The sequence below is a fragment of the Polypterus senegalus genome, chromosome 7 (genome assembly GCF_016835505.1).
Source record: "Polypterus senegalus isolate Bchr_013 chromosome 7, ASM1683550v1, whole genome shotgun sequence".
Lineage (NCBI taxonomy): Eukaryota > Metazoa > Chordata > Cladistia > Polypteriformes > Polypteridae > Polypterus > Polypterus senegalus.
Window position 1 is genome coordinate 175762063 of NC_053160.1, and position 25581 is coordinate 175787643.

General features: G+C 42.7%; 1 protein-coding gene across 3 annotated transcripts in view; it reads left to right on the plus strand.

Annotated features, from left to right (window-relative positions):
• LOC120533028 (neuropeptide Y receptor type 1-like) overlaps nucleotides 1–21499 on the plus strand; it is a 104616-nt gene extending 83117 nt beyond the window's left edge. For all 3 annotated transcript variants that reach the window (XM_039759642.1, XM_039759641.1, XM_039759640.1), the window contains 2 exons: nucleotides 9463–10226; nucleotides 21001–21499. In XM_039759642.1, coding sequence (XP_039615576.1) covers nucleotides 9576–10226; nucleotides 21001–21420 — 1071 coding nt within the window. In that variant the 5' untranslated portion in view covers nucleotides 9463–9575 and the 3' untranslated portion in view covers nucleotides 21421–21499. The remainder of the gene's footprint in view (nucleotides 1–9462; nucleotides 10227–21000) is intronic.
• The last annotated feature ends 4082 nt before the right edge of the window (nucleotides 21500–25581 follow it).

Here is a 25581-nt window from a genome sequence, read left to right on the forward strand (position 1 = left end):
GCAGCAGCGTGATCACGGCTCTACGGCAGCTCTGGTAACAAGCCAGTTTAAAACTCCATTGGAACACTTCCAATAAGTCCAGGCCGATGACATCCCAGAACTCTTTATAAAACTCCACTGGTATTCCATCGATTCCCGGGACCTTCCCTGTTTTCAGCTGTCCCAGGGCTGTGGTGAGTTCTGCAAAGGTCACCTCTCTATTTAGCTGTGCCACATCTGCATTGGGCAGCTGCGGTAAGTCCTGCAAAAAGGCCTGTTGGTCTTCACTGCCACCATCTCCATCTGCAGCAAACAGAAGTTCATAAAATTCGCGGACCACCTGCCTTATTTCACTGGGCTCTTGTGTCTCACTGCCATCGGGTGTTCTTATGCAATGTAAGATTTTACTCTGCGAGTTTTTTTTCTCTAAACCAAAAAAATATTGAGTTGGTGCATCCATCTCAGTCAGTCGTTGAAACGGGCCCTCACTAAAGCCCCTGAGCTCTGGTCTCAAGCAGGTGAGCCAACCCCAGTTTAGCAGAAGTCAGGCTCGCCTGAAGCTGCTCATTTGGACCCTTCTCTAGAAGCTGTTGAAATTCAGCTATTTTAATTTCTAAAGCTGCCATTTCTGACCGCAATACTTGGGTGACATTTCTGGTATACTCCTGACACAAGGCCCGGATGTGACTCTTCCCAACCTCCCACCACTGTTGTAAGCTGGTGAACTCCTTCTTCATAGCCTTCCAGCCTCCCCAGAAATGAACAAATAACTCTTTAAAGTTCTGATCTTTAAGGAGGAGTGTGTTAAAATGCCAGTATGGACTACGGGTCTGTAAGTGTTACAAATAAGTGTACAACACACCAAACTGTGATCAGAGAATCCAGTAGGCACAATAGAGCACACCTTAAATAAACCTAACAGGTGCTTAAAACTATAAAAATGATCGAGTCTCGCCATTGAGATCGTATTTCCACTCGTCCGCCCCAGGTGTATTGCCGACAGGCCCCATTTTAGCCCTCCATACATCTTCCAGCCCAATGTCCTTAATTATTTTACCTAAAGCTCGTGCTGAGCGAGGGTGCGGTTCCAGCCCATTATTTCTGTCTATTCTGGTATCAAGTGTACAATTAAAATCCCCTCCTAACACCACCACTTCCTCAGGGTCACACTTGGATAAAAGATCTCCTAACTTGTTAAAGAAGTGGAGCCTCTCCTCACCCTCATTCGGGGCGTACACATTAATGAAAGTGACGACACTGCCTTGAAGTTTCACCGTCACTTTCAGGAGTCCCTTTCACCAGCTCATCAGTGCTGCAAACTTCTACTTGAAGTCCTCCAAGAAATAAAATGGCCACTCCAGCACTAACATTTGTCCCATTACTAAATAAAATGTCCCCTTCCAATCTCTGCTCCACTCCCACTGATTTTGCTCATCAATGTGGGTTTCTTGTAGAAAGGTGACATTCAAGTCTTTTGTCTGATAAAATCAAACAATGCGACCCTCTTATCTGGACTTCTCCCACCGTTAATATTTAGGGTTCCTATGTGTACACTTGCCATGGTAACAGAATAGATAGATGAACACACAATGAAACACAGGGACCACCACAAAGACTGTGGAGTAGATTTAACAGGGGGCTTAGCCATTAGGTGGTGTTTAGATTGGACTGTTTTCTCAGTTTACTTGTTAAATTCTTTAGCCTCACGAGCTCTTTAACATCAAACATTGCGGAGACTGCTTTGTCTCGTCGCAACCCGCGGACAGACGATAGAAAGAGGTCAATGTCAGGGAAAAATTCGGCCACATCCACCCCCTTTTTTCCGGCGGTATTCACCAAAAACTCTTTCACACTTTGAGCGCTGTAACCCCCCCTGGCTTTTAACTCTGGGGGCTCCGAGGCAGCAGACCCATCGGAGATATTACCGTCGTCGTTTTCTTCCCCGACACACCCGCATTTGAGACGTTATCGGCCGTCTCCGCGAAGACGGAAAATCCTCCTGACAAGGACCATAGGCGGGATCCTCTCCAACGACCCCCGAGCCCTGACTTAAAAAAATTTTCTTTCGTGCCCGATCTTCTCTTTCTCCTTGCCTTTTTGAGCAGGACGTTTAAATTCACTTTTTTCCTCTGTCTCGTTGCTGCCTCCCTCATCCATATCAATTTCTCCCCACACACTTTCTGCTGCAGTCGCTGTTTGATCTACCGTTTCACTACCGCCTTCATTCGGCTCATCTCTGGGCGGCACTTGATTCTCCTGCCCTTCAGCTCTAGTAGCATTTTATTCTTATCACCTTGCGCCTCTGCGCCATCAGCCACAATTTCGTGATCTTCCACTTTCTGCCCCTCTATTTCTGTATTTGTACGGCTAGTTTTCTTGTTCCCGTGGTGTTTCTCAGGACACTGTTTAATTAAATGTGCTTCACTCCCGCACCAAAACATTTCATTTCGTTAGAAGTGACGAAAATCACATAATCGAAACCGTCCACTCTAAACTTCATTGCCACATTTAATTCGTCATCCATTCTATTTAAAACCATAAAAACTTGTCTCCTAAATGACAAGACATGTTTTAAATCAGGCGATTTACAACCTAAAGGAATGTGCCGAATTTTCGATACCAGACGCCCATGCCGCTCCAACTCTTTCGCTATAGTTTCATTTTTGAGAAAAGGCGGCGCATTTGAAATTGTTACTCTACGGGACGGGACGGCTAAAGGGGAAACCTGTACAAAGGAGCCATTAATAACCACCCCCTTCTCAACCACTGTCGGAACTAAATCCACAGAGCTCAAAAAAACCACGATATTCCCGCTCATTCGTGAAGCTGACTTAATATTGTCACATCCGACCACTTCGCCTACCGCCAAAACCCCGCCTCTAAAGGAACAAACTCCTCCGATATAAGTTTAATCCCATGGCGGCGGCTCAAACGTCAAGATTAGCAGCCATTGCGGCTGCCGTGGCCTAAGCCACTCAGTACAAAAACAAGTGTAGCTGTTTTCACCAAAGAAAAGATAGAAATAAGAAACTAGAAAATTAGAAGAAAAAAGAATCACCACACTCACCTCAGCGTCCACCACCAGTTCCACTCGCTCACACTCGAGACAACCACCCAGCATGCACAGCGACAGCAAGAACAGGAAGGAGATAGATAGATAGATAGATAGATAGATAGATAGATATGAAAGGCACTATATAATAGATAGATAGATAGATAGATAGATAGATAGATAGATAGATAGATAGATAGATAGATGAAAGGTCTATACAGAAGATATAGAAAGCTATAAAAAGACACTATATAGAGATAGATAGATAGATAGATGAAAAGTACATAGTATATGAAACTGGTCACAATGATGAATGGGTAGATAGATAAATAGACAGACAGATAGATAGATAGATATAAAAGGCACTATATAATAGATAGATAGATAGATAGATAGATAGATAGATAGATAGATAGATAGAACTTTATTTGTCCCCAGGGGTAAACCTGTTTTTTCAAAGAGGCTCTTCAATTAAATAAATAAACAGGTAATTAATTAATTAATAATTTAAAATGATAATAATGGTAATGAGAACAAAAGAAATGGTGCTTATCGGCACAATATTTAAATAAAGAAGAGATAAGGCTGCCGTGTCTCTTCTAGGTAAGCAGATGCTTATCGGTGTGGTCCATCCGCGATGGAGCTCCATTCCTTCCTTGTTGTCCAAGTGAGGCACTACATTCAGGGAGAGGCTCTGATTTATAGAACTCTGACCAGAAATGGGTGGAGTCAGTTGTCCTCATTGGGCGTCTTCTCAGAAAAAGAGATGACACCGTTAGTGACTGCGGCTCATTCATGTCCTGGGGTGGCTCTGAGTTGAGAAGGTGACCCTCTGATGCACATGCGTGACCCCCTATAAACCTATATATATTGTGTCCATTAGAGGGCACTGCAGCTTCTCAAACTCAGAACGCAAGTGCAGTCACACAGTCAGAAGGTTTCAATAAACGTGGTTTTATTAATTCCAATACCTTATACAAGTTTCAGAACTTCTTCAACTGACCTTCCTCCACAACAAATCCTCCATCTCTCTTCCAGGCCCCGCCTCTCGACTCATCTTCTGGATGAGGTTGGATGGCTCCTTTTAATCCAGGACCTGTGAGTAATTCCGGTGTCAAGTGACTACAGCCTGGCAGCACTTCATGGTCAGGCAGAACGTTCTACGGGGTGCATGCCTTTCTTATAGCTCCCTCTGGCAGCACCCACACACCCCGACAGGATTGACCTCTGAGACTACATTTCCCAAGGTGCCCTGCCAGGAGTATAATTGGGAGCTCTGCCTGAGGGAAGCTGACACCTAGCGTACTGGAGAAATAAACAGCCCCCAGAGACAGTCCTTCCCTGTCTTTCCATTTTATCCTGTGAAAGAAATTTAACGGGCAACTGGGTGTCCCATATAGCTAATAAGCGCAGGCAGGAGAAAGTGTCAATCATTCTTTTTTATTACCGAAGTCTTGCAAGAAGTAACACATACAGCACAAGCAACATATTAGCAAGTGTTACAAAGCTCTATTTGTCCACTTCATTGATTAGATCACAATTCCAAGGAATTCATTACATAATCAGAAAACTTTTAACATGATTGGTTACGAGACATGACAAAAACGCTGATACTTTAAATAACCACAATGAACCCGGTCCACTAGATTGATTGATAGTCCTGTCAGCTTAGGAGCACGTGACTTTTAAAATGTGTCCAACAGTTTGCACATCCATTCTGTTTCTCAATGTCTGAGAGACAATGGCCTTTTCCTTTATAATCCAGCTGGGATCATCAACAGGAAAGTTAGCCTGAGCATTACAATACAGCAATGATTATGCCTTAAAATATAACTTTTTCTCTTAAGCTTTATATATTTTTGCTATAAAATAACTAAAAATGCCTTTATCATGGTGAATAATAAATAACACCTTAAGGCTTTAAGCATAAGCTCAGAAGATGAAAATATGAAACTTGAGCACAAACTCAGATAATAAAGTTAGGCTTCTTCTAACAATTACCAGGTGCAAGTCGAACCCGGGTGCAAATTCATCTCTTACAATTCTTGCCAGGAAAGATACTGACAACACATCTGGCTGGGATGCTGTGACGACGCGGGTTCTGCTCCACGCTGCCATCGCTGTTCAGGAGCCCTTGAACCCAACACCGAGTTGAGCTAGACAGTGGAGGCAACAACATAGCAAGGGGACGGTTCGAAAAGTGCACAAGTGCTTTTATTTAAAACAGTCAACAAAATAATCAAAGTATTCAATAAATAGTGCAGTGATCCAAAGTTTTTCAATAAATAAATAATCCATAAAACAAACGTGGAGATTAAAAAAACCAATAAATAGAACAATCCTTTAAAAACTAGAGGTTAAAACGTTCATATATCAATCAATCAATCAATCAACATTTATTTATATAGCACATAGAAACCGGAAAAAGAAACAGAATATAGGAAGCAATCTTTACAACAAGCTCGGTGCTTCTTTTAACTGGTGACTCGACTGCTTCTCCCTGTCCAGGCTTCGCAACAGGGGAGCCACTCTACCTGCAGATGACCTTCTCTCCACTACCGGTCTGGTGGCGTCCTGATCCCTGCCTTCGGTTCCGCTCCCTCCAGACCGTGACTTGGCTTCCCTGACGACCAGGACACTCACACCAGGGAGTTTACCGCCCAAGCCTCCCGACTCCCGCAGCCTTCTCGGCCTTACGCGGCCAGTCATCCTTCTTCCCGTTCACTTCCGCTCTTCCAAACATGCTCAGCAGGAGCGAACACTAACTATAGCCCATGGGTGTCGGCCGAACACCCCACTAGGGCTGTCTGTCCGGCTGCCTGCGAGCCTAACTCTCGCTCGCCCATTCGCTTACTCGCTCTCCTGCACCGACTTGCTTGCTCTCTCGCTCCCTGTAACCTCTGTCCTTTTCGTTCTTTTTTTTTTTCTCCCCCCTTAACAACAACAACAACATTTATTTATATAGCACATTTTCATACAAAAAAATGTAGCTCAAAGTGCTTTACAAAATGAAGAACAGAAAAATAGGAGACACAATAAAAAATAAACATAAGTCAACATTAATTAACATAGAAGAAGTAAGGTCCGATGGCCAGGCCAAAAAAAAAACTGACTCGCACTTCTTTTATATAGCGAGGGGCCATAGCAGCTGCAGCACATTAGCCACGGGAACAATCACAGATGTGGGCAGTCCCTCACCTATGTACACTAGGTGAGAAACGCCCACACCGCAGATCGCCCCGTGGCTTGCTATGGCCTCTACGCCCTCTCATGAAGCTGCCGTGAGTGCGGTGATTATTTATTTAAAACCGAAGCGGCCTTTGCTCAAAGAGCTGTGGACCCATAACACCACAGATGCCCGTCCATCTACCTGGGACTTCTCTTCTGGGTAAGGAACCTTCCCCTCTCCTGGTCAGGATGCCCATCCATCCCATTTGGCACTTGGAACATTAGAACACTCTAGATGAGAACAGGCCATTCAGCCCAACAAAGCTCGCCAGTCCTCTCCACTTATTTCTTCCAAAAAAACATCAAGTCGAGTTTTGAAAGTCCCTAACGTCTTACTGTCTACCACACTACTTGGTCGCTTATTCCAAGTGTCTATCGTTCTTTGTGTAAAGAAAAACGTCCTAATGTTTGTGCGAAATTTACCCTTAACAAGTTTCCAACTGTGTCCCCGTGTTCTTGATGAACTCATTCTAAAGTCACAGTCTCGATCCACTGGACTAATTCTCTTCATAATTTTAAACACTTCAATCAGGTCTCCTCTTCATCTTCTTTTTCTTAAACTGTAAAGGTTCAGTTCTTTTAATCCTTCCTCATAATTCAACCCCTGTAGCCCTGGAATCAGCCTAGTCGCTCTTCTCTGGACATTTTCTACTGCTGCTATGTCCTTTTTGCATGACATGTTCTCTTTTTTGGAAGGCTAAAGGCATTCACAGATACACGTGTGCCAGGGACGTGCAGTCAGGGGAGGCTGGTCACCATGAAAAGTAAAAAAAACTAATCATGATAACATAAATTAAATGTGTCCACTGGTCTGTGCTATAAATTTCTTTTCTGTATGACTCCAATAATTTTGATCATTTTTTTAGTCAAATTGGTGCATTTCCTGTTCATATAAAGGAGAGAAATGTGAGGTGCGGCAACGATGAGCCTCACCTCCCCTCAGACATGGGGTTGATGCCTGCGATTGGCGTGTGCCTGTCGCTGTCTCTCTGTATGTCACCAATATAATGTTTGAGGACACGTTTATTATATACCCAGACTTTCTAATATCTTTAATGAATGTGTATGACGCATTCAGTCTTGCTGATCGGACATAAAAAGACACAAGGTGAGTGAGGCAAGCAGTACTGTGCCGCCCTAAAGGGGGCGCATGTGAGCCCAACAGGTGCTCTTTGCTGCTGTTCTTCTCCGCCAATCAGTTAGCGACATCAGAAAGTCAAGTGCACTGACTGCCAAAATGGAAGATTAAGATTTTTAAAACTAAAGGACTTTTACAAGTAAGTGATGGAGATTTTCGTGGAGAAGGATAGGCGCATGAACTTCATTTATAAATAAACCATAAACGGTTTTCAATTTTATAAAAAATGGGATCAGACTAAGAAAAAAACAATCCAATATTTAAAAACTACATTTTGACCTTAAATAAAATATTCTGGGCGGCACGGTGGTGCAGTGGTAGCGCTGCTGCCTCGCAGTAAGGAGACCCGGGTTCGCTTCCCGGGTCCTCAAAGCGTGGAGTTTGCATGTTCTCCCCGTGTCTGTGTGGGTTTCCTCCCACAATCCAAAGACATGCAGGTTAGGTGGAATGGTGATTCTAAATTGGCCCTAGTGTGTGCTTGGTGTGTTTGTGTGTGTCCTGCGGTGGGTTGGCACCCTGCCCTGGATTGGTTCCTGCCCTGTGTTGGCTGGGATTGGCTCCAGCAGACCCCTGTATTCAGATTCAGCGGGTTAGAAGATGGATAAAATATTCTTTTGTTTTTCTTGTTATCCTTTTGTTGAACAGTATGTATTAAAATTAATTAAAGCATCAGAATTAAAAGCTTTTAAAAACAACTAAATATTTAAATTTTCTATTTTTTATGCATACCACTCTACTTACATTTGTATTGAAAGAGTATGAATTGTGGAATTGCAACGGCAAATTTAGAACACATGGAGGGTGAGGAGCGAAGGCGCTTTCTCTCTCCGCTCTCTCTCACCGCTGTAAATGTAACGTTCTTTCTTAGCCACATATGCGCCTTACCTGTGTGTGTATGTAAAGAACGCTGACGAGATACAAAACATAACCAGTAGTCAGTGTGCATGCTGGCTGCCAATTGAATGGTGAATAAGCTACTCTTAGGCCTCACATATTTGTAAATCTGACTCTGAAGGAGTCCTCACCAGCCATGGACCTCACCGCACGTCACTGTTCTGGTCACCAAAGTTCAAGAAAGACAGTGCAGCATTTCTAACTGTGCATTGGAGAGAAACGAAGTGCATCCTGGGACTTAAGGACACATCCTACTGTGACAGACTCAGAGAATATAAACCTGTTTAGTCTAGGTGGCAGAGTTAAAGATTGGGTGCGACGAGGATGAACAGGATTAGAAATGAGGACAATAGAGGGTCAGCTCAAGCTGAACAGTTGGGAGATAAAGTCAGAGAGGCGAGATTGCGTTGGTTTGGACAAGTGCAGAGGAGAGATGCTGGGTATATTGGGAGAAGGATGTTAAGGATAGAGTTGCCAGGGAAGAGGAAAAGAGGAAGGCCTAAGAGAAGGTTTATGGATGTAGTGAGAGAGGACATGCAGGTGATGGGTGTAACAGAACAGGATGATGAGGACAGGAAGATATGGAAGAAGATGATCAGCTGTGGCGACCACTAATGGGAGCAGGTGAAAGAAGAAGAATAAGAAGAGTCTCAAGCAGAGGAGGCTGTGTGAGGACCTCATCCAGGTCATTAAAATACTCACATAGATCCAGTGACATTCTTTCAGCTTAGGAGTAAATTAGATACTCGAGGACATCAGTGGAAATTAAGGGGAAGTGCATTTAAACCTGAAGCCAAGAAGCTCTTCTTTACACAAAGTACCAAGACATGGAGTTGAAACAGAAATCTTGAAAACATTTAAGAAGAATCTGGATGAGATATTAGGACAGCTTAGTTTTAGCTAAAAACAAAAATGGGCCTGAAGAACTGAATGGTCTCCTCTCATTTTTCAAATTTCAAATTCAAAAGTTCAAATACAAATAAAATATTGCTTTTTTTCCTAAAAGGAACCGAGGTGTCCTATATTGTCCCAGCTTTTCATGTACTGTACCTGAATAGACTCTCTGACTCCATGCTGCAAAAGTTAAAGTCCAGAAACCAAAATGTGTGGAAATCTCACCCTTTCTGCAAAAACACGTCTTAAAATTGTATTTTTGCTTTTCATTTTTTAGATTGACATGCCAACGTGGGATCCAGTCGATGAAACCCCCAACGCTCTAACGCTGTTCCTGACTCTTTCCAGCTAGTTTGATAGAAGAAAAAAAGGCCAAGGAATTTTCAGGAGATGCAAAACTGTTCAGGCGGCAACTGTTCGTCCAAGAACGACACGCTCGAAGGCGACTGCTACCATAGCACGCTGGCTCTGGTCCTGCCCATTGTCTACAGTGTCATTGCCTTTCTTGCAATCACGGGGAACTTTTCTCTGATCTTTATTATCATAAAGAAGAAGGAGATGCACAATGTGACAAACATCCTGATTGCCAATCTCTCGACATGCGATTTGCTGATTTCGATTATCTGCCTGCCCTTCACTGTCGTCTACACATTAATGGACTACTGGATCTTTGGGGAGGCCATGTGCAAACTAACAAACATGGTCCAGTGCGTGTCCGTTTCAGTCTCCGTCTTCACCTTGGTGTTGATAGCTTTGGAACGCTACCAGCTCATCATCAACCCCCGTGGCTGGAGACCAAGCAACTTGCACGCGTTCATTGGGATTTTCATGGTCTGGATTTTGGCGATTTGCATAGCCATACCTTTAACAATACACGTTGTTTTTGAAGAATCCCCTCTAAATAATTTCCCACAGTATAAGGGAACATTCATCTGTCACGAGCGTTGGCCATCGCTCTCATCGCAGAACATCTTTACAAATGTGATGCTCGTTGTGCAGTATTTTGGACCACTTTGCTTCATAGGCATGTGCTACTTGAAGGTAAGACGCTAGAATGGACCTTCCCCTCCCTATCCTCGTCAGTTCTAGTTCATTTACAACAGACTGAATTTTAAAGTCAAATAAAAGGCAAAAGGACTTGGCACTAGTAGCCGATTTGTGAAAAAAGAAAAATTGCCAGAATGACTTTAATGGCCGTCTTGATATGCAGAGTGTAGAAGGGGGGCATGTAGGCCACAGCAACACAAGTGTGTGCGAGAATAATTTAATGTGTCACATCCTCTGGGAGCCAATTAAGAGGGAAGAACGTGTACTTTTAAACTGGGACACTATAAACGAAAAATAAACAGCATGGTTTTTATTCATTATAAATACCATCTTTTTCTCAGTACTAGGGTGCTGTACCATGTTAGCCATTATGAATGTAGTGAGAAGTCCAGTAAAATGACCCCTTTTATTGGCTAACTAAAAAGATAACAATATGCCAGCTTTCGAGGCAACTCAGGCCCCTTCTTTTCTCAGAAATAGAAGTGTTTCTTAAATTACACAGTAGGCTTTGATTTAGTATAAAAGTGGAGTTTAATTTACAGCAAGCATAAACTCATTCAGATTGATACTGCAATTTAAAAAGATGTTAGTGATGGACGAGGTAGTAATGATGAACAATATGGCAACGTCAAGATGTGGAGACTGGTACTCCAGCTCCAGACAGGAAGGTCGTTGCACTCAGCCTACTCAAAAATTGTATTCACTGTAAAAATAAAATTGACTATATTTTACATTAAATTACCGGCTATTAATTGCATTACTTTCATTCTATTTTATTTTATTGTATTACCGTACATTACAATAAAAATAGGGTTTTGATGATTAATAATCAATAAGACCCCCACCCAATAAGACACCATGTGGGATCTGAAAAAGAAATTTTAAGTTGGCCTTTGCTAATACCAGTGATTCATCAAATAATTCAGTACGCCTCCTACTTAATTTGAGTACTGAGAAAAGCGCTATATAAATGTAATTAATTATTATTATTATTATTAATTTACCTTACCTTTCTCTATTGTAGGAGGGGAGTCTCTGGCCTTTAGGCTTATAGCAAGGTAACTGAAGTGCACTTGTCTATATATATAAAATCCAACATCTGTATGTCTGCCCGCTTTTCACAAAAGAACTACTTAACGGATTTAGATCGGGTTTTTTTCAATAGTTTGCTTGAATATTCCAGTTGATTTTGTGCCTTCTCTCATCGCGCTAAGTATCATAAACTGCTCAAAAAAATTAAAGGAACACTTTAAAAAACACATCAGATCTCAATGGGAAAAAGAAATCCTCCTGGATATCTATACTGATATAGACTGGGTAATGTGTTAGGAACGAAAGGATGCCACATCGTTTGATGGAAATGAAAATGTTCAACCTACAGAGCCCTGAATTCAAAGACGCCCCAAAAATCAGAGTGAAAAAATTATGTGGCAGGCTAGTCCATTTTGCCAAAATTGAATTGCAGCAACTCAAAATTGTACGCAGCACTTTGTATGGCCCCTGTGTTCTTGTATACATGCCTGACAACATCGGTGCATGCTTCTAATGAGATGACAGATGGTGTTGCGGGGGATCTCCTCCCAGATCTGGACCAGGGCATCACTGAGCTCCTGGACAGTCTGAGGTGCAACCTGGTGGCATTGGATGGACCAAAACATAATGTCCCAGAGGTGTTCTATTGGATTTAAGTCAGGAAAGTGTGGTGGCCAGTCAATGGTATCACTTCCTTCATCCTCCAGGAACTGCCTGCATACTCTCACCACATGAGGCCAGGAATTGTCGTGCACCAGGAGCCACTGTACCAGCATAGGGTCTGACAATGGGTCCAAGGATTTCATCCTGATATCTAATGGCAGCCAAGGTGCCTTTGTCAAGCCTATAGCGGTCTGTGTGACCCTCCATGGATATGCCTCCCTAGACAATCATTAACCCACCACCAAACTGCTCATGCTGAATGATGTTACAGGCAGCATAATGTTCTCCATGGCTTCTCCAGACCCTTTCACTTCTGTCACGTGCTCAGGGTGAACCTGCTCTCATCTGTAAAAAGCACAGTGGTGCATCTGCCAATTCTGGTATTCTATGGCGAATGCCAATCGAGCTGCATGCTGCTGGGCAGTGAGCTCAGGGCCCATTAGAGGACATGGGGCCCTTGGGTCACCCTCATGAAGTCTTTCTGGTTGTTTGGTCAGAGACATTCACACCAGTGGCCTGCTGGAGGTCATTTTGTAGGGCTCTGGCAGTGCTCATCCTGTTCCTCCTTGCCCAAAGGAGCAGAAACTGGTCCTGCTGATGGGTTATGGACCTTCTATGGCCCTCACCAGCTCTCCTAGAGTAACTGCTTGTCTCCTAGAATCTCCTCCATGCCCTTGAGACTGTGCAGGGAGACACAGCAAACCTTCTGGCAATGACACGTATTGATGTGCCATCCTGGAGAAGTTGGACTACCTGTGCAACCTCTGTAGGGTCCAGGTATCGCCTCATGCTACCAGTAGTGACACTGACTGTAGCCAAATGCAAAACTAGTGAAGAAACAGTCAGAAAAGATGAGGAGGGAAAAATGTCAGTGGCCTCCACCTGTTAAACCATTCCTGTTTTGGGGGTCATCTCATTGTTGCCCCTCTAGTGCATCTGTTGTTAATTTCATTAACACCACAGCAGCTGAAACTGATTAACAACCCCCTCTGCTACTTAACTGACCAGATTAATATCCCATAAGTTTCATTGACTTTATGCTATACTCTGATTAAAAAGTGTTCCTTTAATTCTTTTGAGCAGTATAGTTTGCTTGCGGTATCGATTTATTTGCGCAAATCTGAGAGAGGCTGAGGGGGGCGTGGCCCTCCTCACGCACGCGCCAGCCTCGAGGAGTACCTTACCTCCACTTAGCTAGCGAACGAGAGAACTACTTAATGGATTTAGATCGGGTCTATATTCTAGAATTTGCTTGAACATTCCGGTTGATTTTGCAATTTGTGTCATCGCGCTAAGTATCATAGTTTGCTTGTGGTATCGATTAATTTGCGCACATCCAAGAGAGAGGCTGCTGGCTTTGCCCTCCTTCCGCACACGCCAACCTCGGGGCGTATCTTACATCAGCTTAGCTAGCGAATGAAAGAACTTAATGGGTTTAGATTTTTTTTTTTTGCAACTTCTCTCATCATGCTAAGAATCATAGTTCACTTGCAGGAGTGATATATTCGTTCTAATCCGAGACAGAGGCTGCAGGCCGAGAGGAGGGGAAAGCGTGACATCAGGAATAGGGAGCCGGGCAGGGCCCTCCTCACTGTTCTGTTTCACTACTACGTGGGCGGAGCCGCAGGGGACGGCTAGTTTATTAATAAACACAAGGATTATGGAAGTTTGATAACTGCTGTGGTCCCAAGGGGGCACTGCAGCTCCCCAAACTCCCAATACAAAGGCTCAGACATAAGTTTTCTTATGAACAAAAGGTTTAATCGTGTGAAACTCTTTACAAAGAAGTGTTTCCCACACCACAACCACAACTTTAATTCTCAGCAATTCTCTGTCGTCTTTCCTCTACTCCTCCAAACGAGCTGTGTCTTCCTCCTCCCGTCTCTGGCTTCCTGTCTTGAGGCAGGCGGCTTCTTTTATGAAGGATCTGCGGGTTTTCTTTCGGTGTCTCAAAACTGTGCCTCAGGAGTACTTCTAGGTCATGCTGGAGCCCGACAAAGTAGAGCTCGTTAATGCCCTCAGCACCCTCTGGTGGCTCCCACAGAACCCAACAGGACTGAGCCAAAGAACTAAAAATTACCAATGTACCCTGTGGGAATCTGTAGTGGTGCCATAAACAAAGGGGGGGCTGCAATCTAGTGTGCTGGGGAAGACAAGGCCCAGAACAAATTCTTCCATGCCATGGGCATCCCGGAAAGGGTAAGGATCCCAGTACAGCTCTAGCTGGGATGCCAGCCCACACGTTGCATCTCTCACACTGCATATTGTAAGAGAAACAAACAAAACAGAAAGGTTTGGGGGATCTACCTCATAAATTGTTGGCAAAACAAGCAAAGTAATGCTGGAGAGTAGTCAACATGGAATTAGTCAACATATGACTAAAGTGGAGGGTGGAGGGATCGGTCTTATAGGAGCTGTGCAGGAATAGGCGGGTTCTTAGGTGTAAATGAGGACTGTAAATGAGGGTGTGGTCTGGTAAGAGAAGTGGGTGGAGTTCTAGGTTGGCTTCTCTTCTGATGGTCTGTGGAAGAAAAAGCATTAGTGCAGTTCATTAACCCCTGGCTCTGCGTCTCATCCCCAGTTAAGCCCTTAGACCCATACACACATGTGTGACAATATATATATTGACATACTGTATAAGACTGGACGTGGACAGACTAAACAGACAAACGTATACACAGAGAGACTGGCTGTTTACTGGTGATTTAGAGCCATTACTCATTCTGGCCCAACAGTACATATGCTGAAGTTCTCTTCTTGGAGTAATGGCTGCTTCTCAGCCTCATCATACTATTGGCACACAGCTTTGGCATGGTAGGCTGGCACCCAGCTTCAGGTCCGCAAATAGAAGAGTTTGCTCTCCAAGAAAGAGCAGTTCGGAACTTTTTAGGTTTCAGAGATCAGGATTCAGAAGGTGGTCATTTTGCATTTTTCTCCATCTCTGAGAGAATCCCAGAGATGGTGCCCCAAGAGAGAATCGCTGAACATCTCTTAACTTGCCATTCTCTCCATCAGTTTTCTTCTACTTTCTACGCCTAAGAGGTAGGGGTGGATGCAGTTTTAAAAGAAGGTTGAACCTTCTCCTGATTGGATTAAAGTTGCTTCGAGTTACAAAATCAATGTCTCCTCATAGGCAAGTTCCTCTATCCACCTTAGTTGTCATCCCTTGAACCAAAGTGCTTTCCTGATTTTTTTACGTTACCTGTAATAGAGCTGCAATTCAGTAGCAAGTAATTTACTGCAAATTTACTAAAACAATTTTAGCTTAAGCATGTTGTGAAAATAAATGTGGCTGTTACCTAACAGTTAAATGACTTGGAATTCAGCTATCAATCATTTGGCCGTTAGACACTCAGGTGGTCATTTTTACTACCTCCAAGGGGTCCAGAGTATGTCCTATAACTGAGTTTGCCCTTTTAAACAGCCTGTTTATTCGGTGGGCCTCTCTTGAACTGATGTTACCAGCCCAACTGCAGAAAATCACATCACAGAATTGTAGAAGATGTGAAGGATGTCACTAGTTCTCACATTAAAGGAATGCAATCTACTAAGGAAAAAGAGCCTGCTCTGTCCTTTCTTATATAGTTCTTCTGTGTTCCTAGACCAGTCCAACTAGTCACTGATGTGAACCCCCAAGTACTTGTAGGAGCGGCCCACCGCTGCATCCACTGTCTGAACAGTGACCAGACATAGAAGCTCTTTGGTGTGGCAAAGGTCAATATCCAGTTCCTTGGTTTTGCTGATGTTAAGATACAGACAATTCTCTTTACACCAAGAAACAAAGTTCTCCCCCCGACTCTTCTCCTCTGTCTCATCCCCTTTATCAATACACCCCATTAAGTGCAGAGTCCTCTGAGAATTTCTGCAAGTGACCTGACCTGCTGTTATATTCATAGTCTGAGGTGCACAGAGTGAAAAGTAAAGGAGACAGGCCTGTTCCTTGTTCCTTTAACAGCAGTTCCAGCTTCAAGCCTTCTTGGGGTAAGTCTCTACAAGCTTTGCATACCAAGATTTGGTCAGTTTGTCCCACTCAACCTGACAGATCCTATTAAGCTCCTTTAGACTGAATGGGAAGTGTCTGTAAAGTGTCATCTTCTGGTCTCTCCACAGATGTTTCATGAGGGGTTTAAGTCTGTGCTTTGTCTGCGCCACTCAAGGACAGTCAGGTTTAGACCACTTTACAGAGTTTTAGATTTATTTTGAGATTCTTCTTGTTCTTCTTTTGGCTGCTCCCATTAGGAGTTGCCACAATGGATCATCTTTTTCCATATATTCCTGTCCTCATCATCTTGCTCTGTTACCCACATCACCTGCATGTCCCCTCAAACCACATCCATAAATCTTTGCTAAGGCCTTCCTCTTTTCCTCTTCCCTGGCAGCTCTATCCTTAGCATCCTTCTCCCAATATACTCAGCTTCTCTCTTCTGCACATGTCCAAACCAACACAATCTCACCTCTCTGACTTTTTCCCTCAACCGTCCAACATGAGCTGATCCTCTAATGTCCTCATTTCTAATCCTGTCCATCCTCGTCACACCCAATGCAAATCTTAGCATCTTTAACTCTGCCACCCCCAGCTCTGTCTCCAGCTTTCTGGTCAGTGCCACCGTCTCCAACCCATATAACATAGCTGGTCTCACTACCGTCCTGTAGACCTTCCCTTTCACTCTTGCTGATACCCGTCGGTCACAAATCACTCCTGACACTCTTCTCCACCCATTCCATCCTGCCTACACTCTCTTCTTCACCTCTCTTCCACAATCCCCTTTACTCTGTACTGTTGATCTCAAGTATTTAAAGAGATTAAAGAATCTTTTTCTGTTGATCGGTGTCCAAAAAGTCAAACTAAATCCACTGTGATTTAATGTTTTATAACAATAAAATCTGAAAACTTTCAAGGAAGTGAATACTTTTTATATGCACTGTATATTTGTCCACCCATCCATCCATTATCCAACCCGCTATATCCTAACTACAGGGGCACAAGGCAGGAAACAAACCTCGGGCAGGGTGCCAGCTAGCCTTCTGGTGAAAACAAAATTAAATAGATGCAAGTATCCATTTAAATTACCGCTCCATTTCCAACTGTGTGACACAAATGGTGACTGTGGAGCCAGCGTGTCGGTGAACTACCCGATTACACTGCTGGTCACAATTCGCGTCACCTATTGCATGTCCAGCAGGGAAAAATATAAAGTGGATTTGCGAAATACGTTTTCCTAAAGGCGAAAGCAGAGCTTCACTGCGTGCTTGTGTCAGCAGGGGTGCAGCTTAAACACAAGTAGGCAGACACAGCCCACCGCAGGGCGTGCACACACACCCAGCACAATTTAGGATTGCCAATGCATCTATCCTGCATCTTTGGACTGTGGGAGGAAACCGGAGCACCCAGATGAAACCCATGCAGACACGAGGAGAACATGCAAACTCCACGCAGGGAGAACGCAGGAAGCGAACCCGGGTCTCCTAACTGCGAGGCAGCAGCACTACCCACTGTGCCACTGTGCCACCCCTGTATATTTATGTGTACATGTAATTGCATTCTTTGTATGCTGCTGTATTTTGTGTTTACGTATGTGTGTGTGTAGTGTCTCATTTTGTGAGTATGGTATCACTGTCACTATTATGGGGTAGAATAAGACAAGAGAAACACAGAGAAAGGTTTAGGGATCCACCCCATACACTTGAAATAAAGAGCAATTGCAAAAGAACAACAAGCGACTTATCATTGAAGACTGAGTCCAGATGTGAATTGAGGGTCGTACAGAGGAGTGGTGGCTTTATGTAGAGTAGGCCAGAGGAGGCGTGTCTTTAGTGTCGCACCAGGAAGTGAGGTCAGTGAGGTGGTTGGACGGGAGGTCTGTAGTGGAACTGGAAGTGAAGTCAGTGGTGGAGGTGGAGGAGCCAGAAGTGAGGTCAGATGGACCTTCCTTCTGAGAATCTGTATAGGAAGGAGTAAAGACGTTAGTGTGCACTGCCAACCTTCGGTCTGCTGTATAAACACATTTAATCAAGCCCATCAACTGCCTCCCATGTGTACGTGTGCGACACAGGAAACATGCAAATAAGAATTTCATTGTACTAACAAAAAACTTGAAATAAAATAGAATACAAAATAGGAAAAAATGAATAAATAATGCTTTCCTGACTACTAGTAACTATCAGGAGAAGTAAAGAACTATTTTAATATTACTTGGTGTCTTCTTGACTGGAAGGCCAAACTGCAAAAATATATATTTATACCTCACAGCTGAGACCTTAAAATATATTCACACGTTCACAAGGACAATTTAACACACACACACACTTCATAGTAAGCCTGTTCTGCCCAGGATAACAAACTCGTTTATTCCCATAGCTGCAAGAATAAGCTTTGCCAATACTGTGACCCTGAATGGCATTAGAAGTTTAGGAAACAGCCGTCTTTATGGAAGCAAAGCGAGCCATGGGCTTAGCATAATAATGACAGGCTGCATGGTAAAGAGGATAAGGAAATGAAGCCGCAGCATTATACTGCCGGCTTAAGTCTTGTCTGCTGGCTCACTGGGCGACCCTGAGCAAATCATTCAATCTGCCTGAGCTACGGCTGGGTGATTGCTGCATGTTTCTCCGTCAGTGCTTTAGAATGCTGTTTACCTTGAAAGGTGATATGGTTACATTTAAAAAGGCAGTGGTTAAGTACTCATTTTCTTAAAAAATTAAAGAAATTCTATTTTTTTTCATTAATATATCACTATTGATTCTATTAAGATATACTAGGGGGCCCTGCCCCCTGCTCGCTTTGCTCGCCAACCCCCCTTATGCGCTTGCTGTTTCCCGGATCTCCCGCTTGCGACGAATCGTGCTGTGCTTTTGCATAAACACGAATATCAACTCTGTCTTTGATATCTAAGTGTTACGAAATTATTATCACCGACAATTCGTCACAGGTTGGTTTATTATATATGTGAGTGTGATCTTTCAGATTCTTATTGAAATCCAAGAAAACTTCTTCAGATAAACTTTTTCAGATAAATTTTGTGTCAAGTGCGATACTTTTGAACGTATGGATTTGTATCCATTATTGGCTGTAGAATTTCTAATACATCTGATCGTTTAACTCTTTCGATTCTATGTTGTATCGCTTCTCTATGATCATAAATATAAACCTGACCGAATTGTGTTTCCTTTGAAATTAAACTCGCAGTAGCTCTGTCATATCACCTATGTCCATATACTTAATCTCTTTTTGCTGTTCCATTATTTCACCTAGTCATAGTTTCCGTTTGTTAGCACTAATGCGATCTTTACTTCAGTTTTTTGAGTCTTTCGAATTTTAGTACTTTCATAATCTCCAACCTGCTCTGCATGTGTATTGCGTCAATGTTTTTGAACCTCTTTACGTCATTCTACTCTTTGTCTTTTCTTCTTCTACTCTTTGTCTTTTATTTCCGCCCCTGCTTGGACCTGTTAGGTTTTCAAGTCATCTCTAGGCACAAAGTCTCATCTCACAGGTCGTGAAGTTATCTCTCTGAAAATGTCTTGTCTCATCTCTCTTGAAAAGCCTCGTCTCGTCCCAAGATTTTTTTTATATAACAGAGAGATAATCCTCTTTCCCTAGTGAGGTTCATGGATAATGATTATTGTACAGTGATACCTTGGAATCTGAACTTAATCCACTCCAGAACCCTGTTCGAGTTCCAAATCATTCAAATGCCAAGATAATGTTTCCCCTTTAAAATAATATAAACTGGATTAATCAGTTCCTGGGTCCTACAAACTCAAAACTTCAAAATGATTTTAACAGTAAATACACTGGATTTTAAGGTAAAATATTAACAAATAATAATAATATTGGAATAAAAATGTAAATTAATAAAATTAAAAGTATAAAAACCTGTATTTATGTTTCCTCTCCATGCATAACAACACTATGGATCCCAGTCGTTTTCTTAAAGTTCTCGAATCACCCCCTACTGGCTTTAAACTCCCCCTTTTGAGATGGTAAATGGTAAATGGCCTGTATTTGATATAGCGCCTAACTAGAGTTCAAGAACCCCCCTAGGCGCTTTACAACACAACAGTCATTCACCCATTCACACACACATTCATACGCTGGTGATGATAAGCTACTATGTAGCCACAGCTGCCCTGGGGCACACTGACAGAAGTGAGGCTGCCGAACACTGGCGCCACCAATCCTTCCGACCACCACCAGCAGGCAAGGTAGGTTAAGTGTCTTGCCCAAGGACACAACAGCTGCATTCTCATGCCGGGAGCCAGGATCGAACCTGCGACCCTCCGATTGCTGGACCACCCGCTCTACTATCAGGCATGCCTTTCACTAAATCATCGTGGAAGACCTTTGCTTTCTCACAAATTATCGTTTCAGAAATCACATCACCAGCCAGCTGTTTTTCATTAATCCAAACTGAGAGGAGTTTTTCCATCTCTTCCATACTTTTCATTCTCCTAGAGGTCAGTGTTGTAACCCCTTTTGCCACATCAGCTGCTTTGATAGCTTCTTAATTTTTCAAAATCATACAAACAGTCGATTTAGGCATCCCGAACACAGTAGTGAGATCAGTCATACTGTATGTGTACCTCTTTCATGCTTAGCGATAAAATCTTTCTTAACTTCAATTGTAGCTCTAATAGCTTTCCTCTTACTCTTATTTTCCTCACTACTCTTTTTAGGACCCATGGCGAATACACTAAGTTGCAATTATATAAAACAATAACACAAAACAGGCACAAAAGCATAAAATTAGCAGCGAAAATCACACAAGATGCTTTCACTACAGCTTCCGTCAACAAACTGAACAATAAAGCATATGGGTGGCCCGAGTGCTGGAGAAATGTTCACACAAACACACACGAACAACATGCTGGGTCGTTCGAACTCCAAAGCAGCGTTCGGAGTCAGGGGCAAAATTTGCTTGAATTTTTCAGTCGGATACCAAATTGTTCGAGTTCTGGGGCGTTCGGATTCTGGGGGCAATACTGTACTTTTTTTTTAATTCCACATAATACATAATACAGTAGTTTTGACAACTGTGTACCCCTTCATAATTATTATTTCTTCTTTCCTCAGATATATATCCGTCTTAAAAGAAGAAATGTTGCCATGGAGAAAATGAGAGAAAATAAGTACAGGTCCAACGAGACCAAAAGAATCAACGTCCTGCTTATCTCAATTGTGGTGGCAACGGCCATCTGCTGGCTTCCTCTCCACATTTTCAATATAGTGGCCGAGCTGATTCCAGCAGAATCCATGGTCTGCACGAATCTTTGGTCTTCTGTTTGCCACTTGATGGCAATGATCTCGACTTGCATCAACCCCATTTTTTATGGATTTCTGAACAGGAATTTGCAACAAGACTTGCTGATTGCTTTCCGGTTCTGCCGATGTTCCTCTAGAGAAGACGATTATGAGACAATAACTATGTCAACGATACAGTCGGATGTGTCAAAGACGTCCTTCAAGCTCAGTAGCCCAGAGGCATCAGCATGAAGCCCATGGCTTTTGTGCTTTTAAGGGCAAAGCAACGAGAGACTCTGATGAAATCGCAAACGGTGAAATGTTAGCAGTAGCCACCAGTATATAAGTGTGAGCAGTTTACACACATTTTTATTTTCATTTTTTTTCTGCAAGGTTGAGTTTAATTTTACTAATATGTCTATATTTTTCATACTTTGTTTAAGAAATTCAAAGGGTAAAGATGGAATATGGAGTACTTTTATTTTTTTTTTTTTTGTTATTTGTTATTATAACAATAGGGTTTTAATCAGACATCACAACCTAAAGTCAAGCATAGTGTTAAATAAATCCAAAAGCAGACCACCAGTCGTCTCCAAGATAAACACACATTGCCTTCGGAAAGTATTCAGACCCCTTCACATTTAGTTATTTTCCAGCCTTGTGCTAAAATCATTTCAATTCCTTTTTTTCCCTCATCTGGCAACACTCAATACCCCAGAATCAGAAGGTGAAAACAAGGTTTAAGCAATTTTTTGCTAATTTATTAAAAATAACAAAACTGAAATATCATACTGACACAAGTATTCAGACCCTTTACTCAGTACTTCATTGGAGCCCCTGTGGCAGCCATTCCAGCCCAGAGTCTTCTTGGGTCACACACCTGAATTTGGGAATGTCTTGACATTCTTCTCTGCAGATCCTCCCAAGCTTTGGCAGGTTTCACGTAGACTGTGGGTGGACAGCTATGTTCAGGTCTCTCCAGAGATGTGTGATTGGGAGGAAGCTTGGGCTCTGATAGGCCTCTCAGGAACAATCACAGCCCCTCCAGTGTTGTCTTTGCTTGCTGCTATGGGTCATCATCCTGTTGGAAGGTAAACCTTTGACCCAGTCTGAGCTCCAGAGCGGGTTTTTGTTAAGGATGTCTCCGTACTTCACTCTGTTCAGCTTTCCCTCAACCCTGACTAGTCTCCCAGTTCCTGCTACTGAAAAACAATGATACAGCGTGATGCTGCATCCTTCATTTTTCACTGTTGGAATGGTATTGCGCAGGTGAAGAACGATGGTTGGATTCTTCTTGATGCAATACTAAGAAATGAAGCCAAACAGTTTAGCCTTGGTTTCATCAGAGAAGAGAACCTTGTTTATCATAGTCTGAGAGTCCTTTAGGTGCCTTGTTGGAAACTCCAAGTGGATATTCATGTGACATCTAGCCACTCTACCATTAAGCCAAGATTAGTGGAGTGTTGCAATGATAGTTGTCCTTCTGGAAGTTTCTTCCATCTCCACACAGGTTCTCTGGAGCTCAGCCAGAATGACCATCGGGTTCTTGGTCTTTCTTGATTCCTTCTCCCATGATTGCACAGGCCCTTCTTCCCTGATTGCTCATTTTGGCCAGGTAGCTGGCTCTAAGAAAAGTCGTGATTGTTCCAAAATTATTCAATTTAAGAATTATGAAGGCCATTGTGTTCTTGGGACTCTTCAATGCTTCACAATTTTTTTAGCCTTCCTCAGACTTGTGTGTGATTACACAATCCTGTCATTAAGCACTGCAGGCAGTCCCCTCAGCCTCAGGGCTTGGTTTTTGGTCAACTTTGCGTCATTGTCCTGTTAGAAGGTGAACCTTCAACCCAGTTCTAAAGTCCAGGGCACTCTGAAGCAGGTGTTCATTAAGGATATCTCTGTACTTCAGCTTTCCTTGAGCCCCGACTGGTCTCCTAGTCCCTGCTGCTTAAAAACAACCCCACAGAATGATGCGGCAACCTCCATGTTTCACTGTTGGAATGGTATCACACAGATGATAAACGATGGTTGGTTTCTTCTAGACGTGATGTTTAGAATTGGAGCCAAACAGTTAAGTCTTTGTTTCATCAGAGCAGAGAACCTTGTTTCTCATAGTCTGAGAGTCCTTTAGGTGCCTTGTTGGAAACTCCAAGTGGATATTCATGTGACATCTAGCCACTCTACCATTAAGCCCAGATTAGTGGGGCGTTGCAATGATAGTTGTCTTTCTGGAAGCTTCTTCTATATCCACACAGGGTCTCTGGAGCTCAGCCAGAATAACCATTGGGTTCCTGATCTTGATTTTTCTTAATTATTTCTCCCTTCATTGTTCAGGCTCTTCTTCCCTGATTGCTCAGTTTGGCCAGGTAGCCGTCTCTAAGAAAAGTTGTGGTTATTCCAAACTTATTCTATTTAAGAATTATGGAGTCATTGTGCTCTTGGGATCCTTCAATGCTGCAGACATTTTTTGCAACCATTCCCAGATCTGTGTGTAGGCATAAGTCTAAGCTCTGCAGGCAATCCCTTCAACCTCATAGCTTGGTTTTTGCTCAACTTTGGGTCAATGTCCTGTTGGAAGGTGAACCTTCAATCCAGTTCTAAAGTCAAGAGCACTCTGAATCAATTGGTCATCAAGGATAATCTCTGTACTTCACTCTGTTCAGCTTTCCTTCAGCTGTGACTAGTCCCCCATTCCCTGCTTCTGAAAAACAACCCTGCAGAATGATGCTGTTTTACTGTTGGAATGGTATTTCACAGGTGATGAATGATGGTTGGTTTCTTTTGACATGAAGCTTGGAATTGGAGCCAAACCATTCAGTCTTGGTTTCATCAAAGCAGAGAACCTTGTTTCTCATAGTCTGAGGGTCCTTTAAGTGCCTTGTTTCAAACTCCAAGTGGATATTCATGTGACATATGGCCACTCTACCATTAAGCCCAGATAACTGGAGTGTTACCATGATAGTTGTCCTTCTAGAAGATTATTCTATCTCCACACAGAGCCAGAATGACTATTGGGTTCTTGACCACCTTTCTTGATTCCTTCTCCTTTGATTGCTCCCCTGATTGCTCAGTTTGGCCAGCCAGCCAGCTCAAAGAAGACTCGTGGTTGTTCCAAACTTATTCCATTTCAGAATTATGGAGGCCATTGTGCTCTTGAGAACCTTCAATACTGTGGACACTTTTTGTAGCCTTCCCAGATCTGTGCATGGAGACAATCCTGTCTGTAAGCTCTGCAGGCAATCCCATCACCCTCATGGCTTGTTTTTTTGCTCAAGTGTGGGACCTTCTATAGACAGGTGTGTGCCTTTCCAAATCATGTCCAGTCCAATGAAGATCACAAGTGGACTCCAAGCAAGATGTAGAAATGTCTCAAGGATGATCAATAGAATGGGAGGCACCTGAGCCAGCTTTCACATGTCATAGTAAAGGGTCTGAATATTTGTGTTGATGTGATATTTTCATTTTTAATTCTAAGTAAATTTCCAAGCATTTCTAAAATTCTTTTTTCACATAGTCATTGCCAGGTTTCGAGTGTTGTTTGATGAATTTAAATGGTTTTAGCATAAGGTTGCAACTGTGAAAAAAGTGAAGAGGGTCTGAATACTTTCTTAAGGCACTGCATAGGATGTAGAAAACTTGTCAGCCACTACTTTTAATATCCAAACCATAGGACTAGCAAGCGCAGACCCTAACTGGTAAATCAAGAGTCATCCATTCCACTCCATGTTTAGACATCCCCTTGGCTAGTTAGGGCTGTAGAAGGCCAGTGACAAAGTAGGCCAACAGAGCTTAGATTTACAATCCATGGTGTTTAAGTGGGCTCAGACTGAATGAATGGATGGAGATCTGGTGTTCAGAAACTGGATGATTTAGTATAATGGTTGAAAATTCCACGGGGAAGACAAAAACGTTGACTCAGCAAGCACATAGTCTTGTGTGTGAACTCAATTAGGGAAATACAAGTGGTTTTCCATATGTAATTTTATTCCCTTAGACCTGAACAACTGATTCCTTTCATACATATTCAAAGCGATTGATTTTCTGTATTCCTAGGTGATCCATTTGCATTAAGCAGTCGTGGACTGTGTGTTGTATTTTACACTCAATTGAAGCAGGACCGACATTTGGATGCACACTAAACCCTTATGTGCCAACAACAACAACAACAACATTTATTTATATAGCACATTTTCATACAAACAGTAGCTCAAAGTGCTTTACATATTAAAGAATAGAAAAATGAAAGACATAATTATAAAAAATAAATCAACATTAACATCGAATAAGAGTAAGGTTCAATGGCCAGGGGACAGAAAAAACAAAAAAAACTCCAGACGGCTGGAGAAAAAATAAAATCTGTAGGGATTCCAGACCATGAGACCGCCCAGTCCCCTCTGGGCATTCTACCTAACA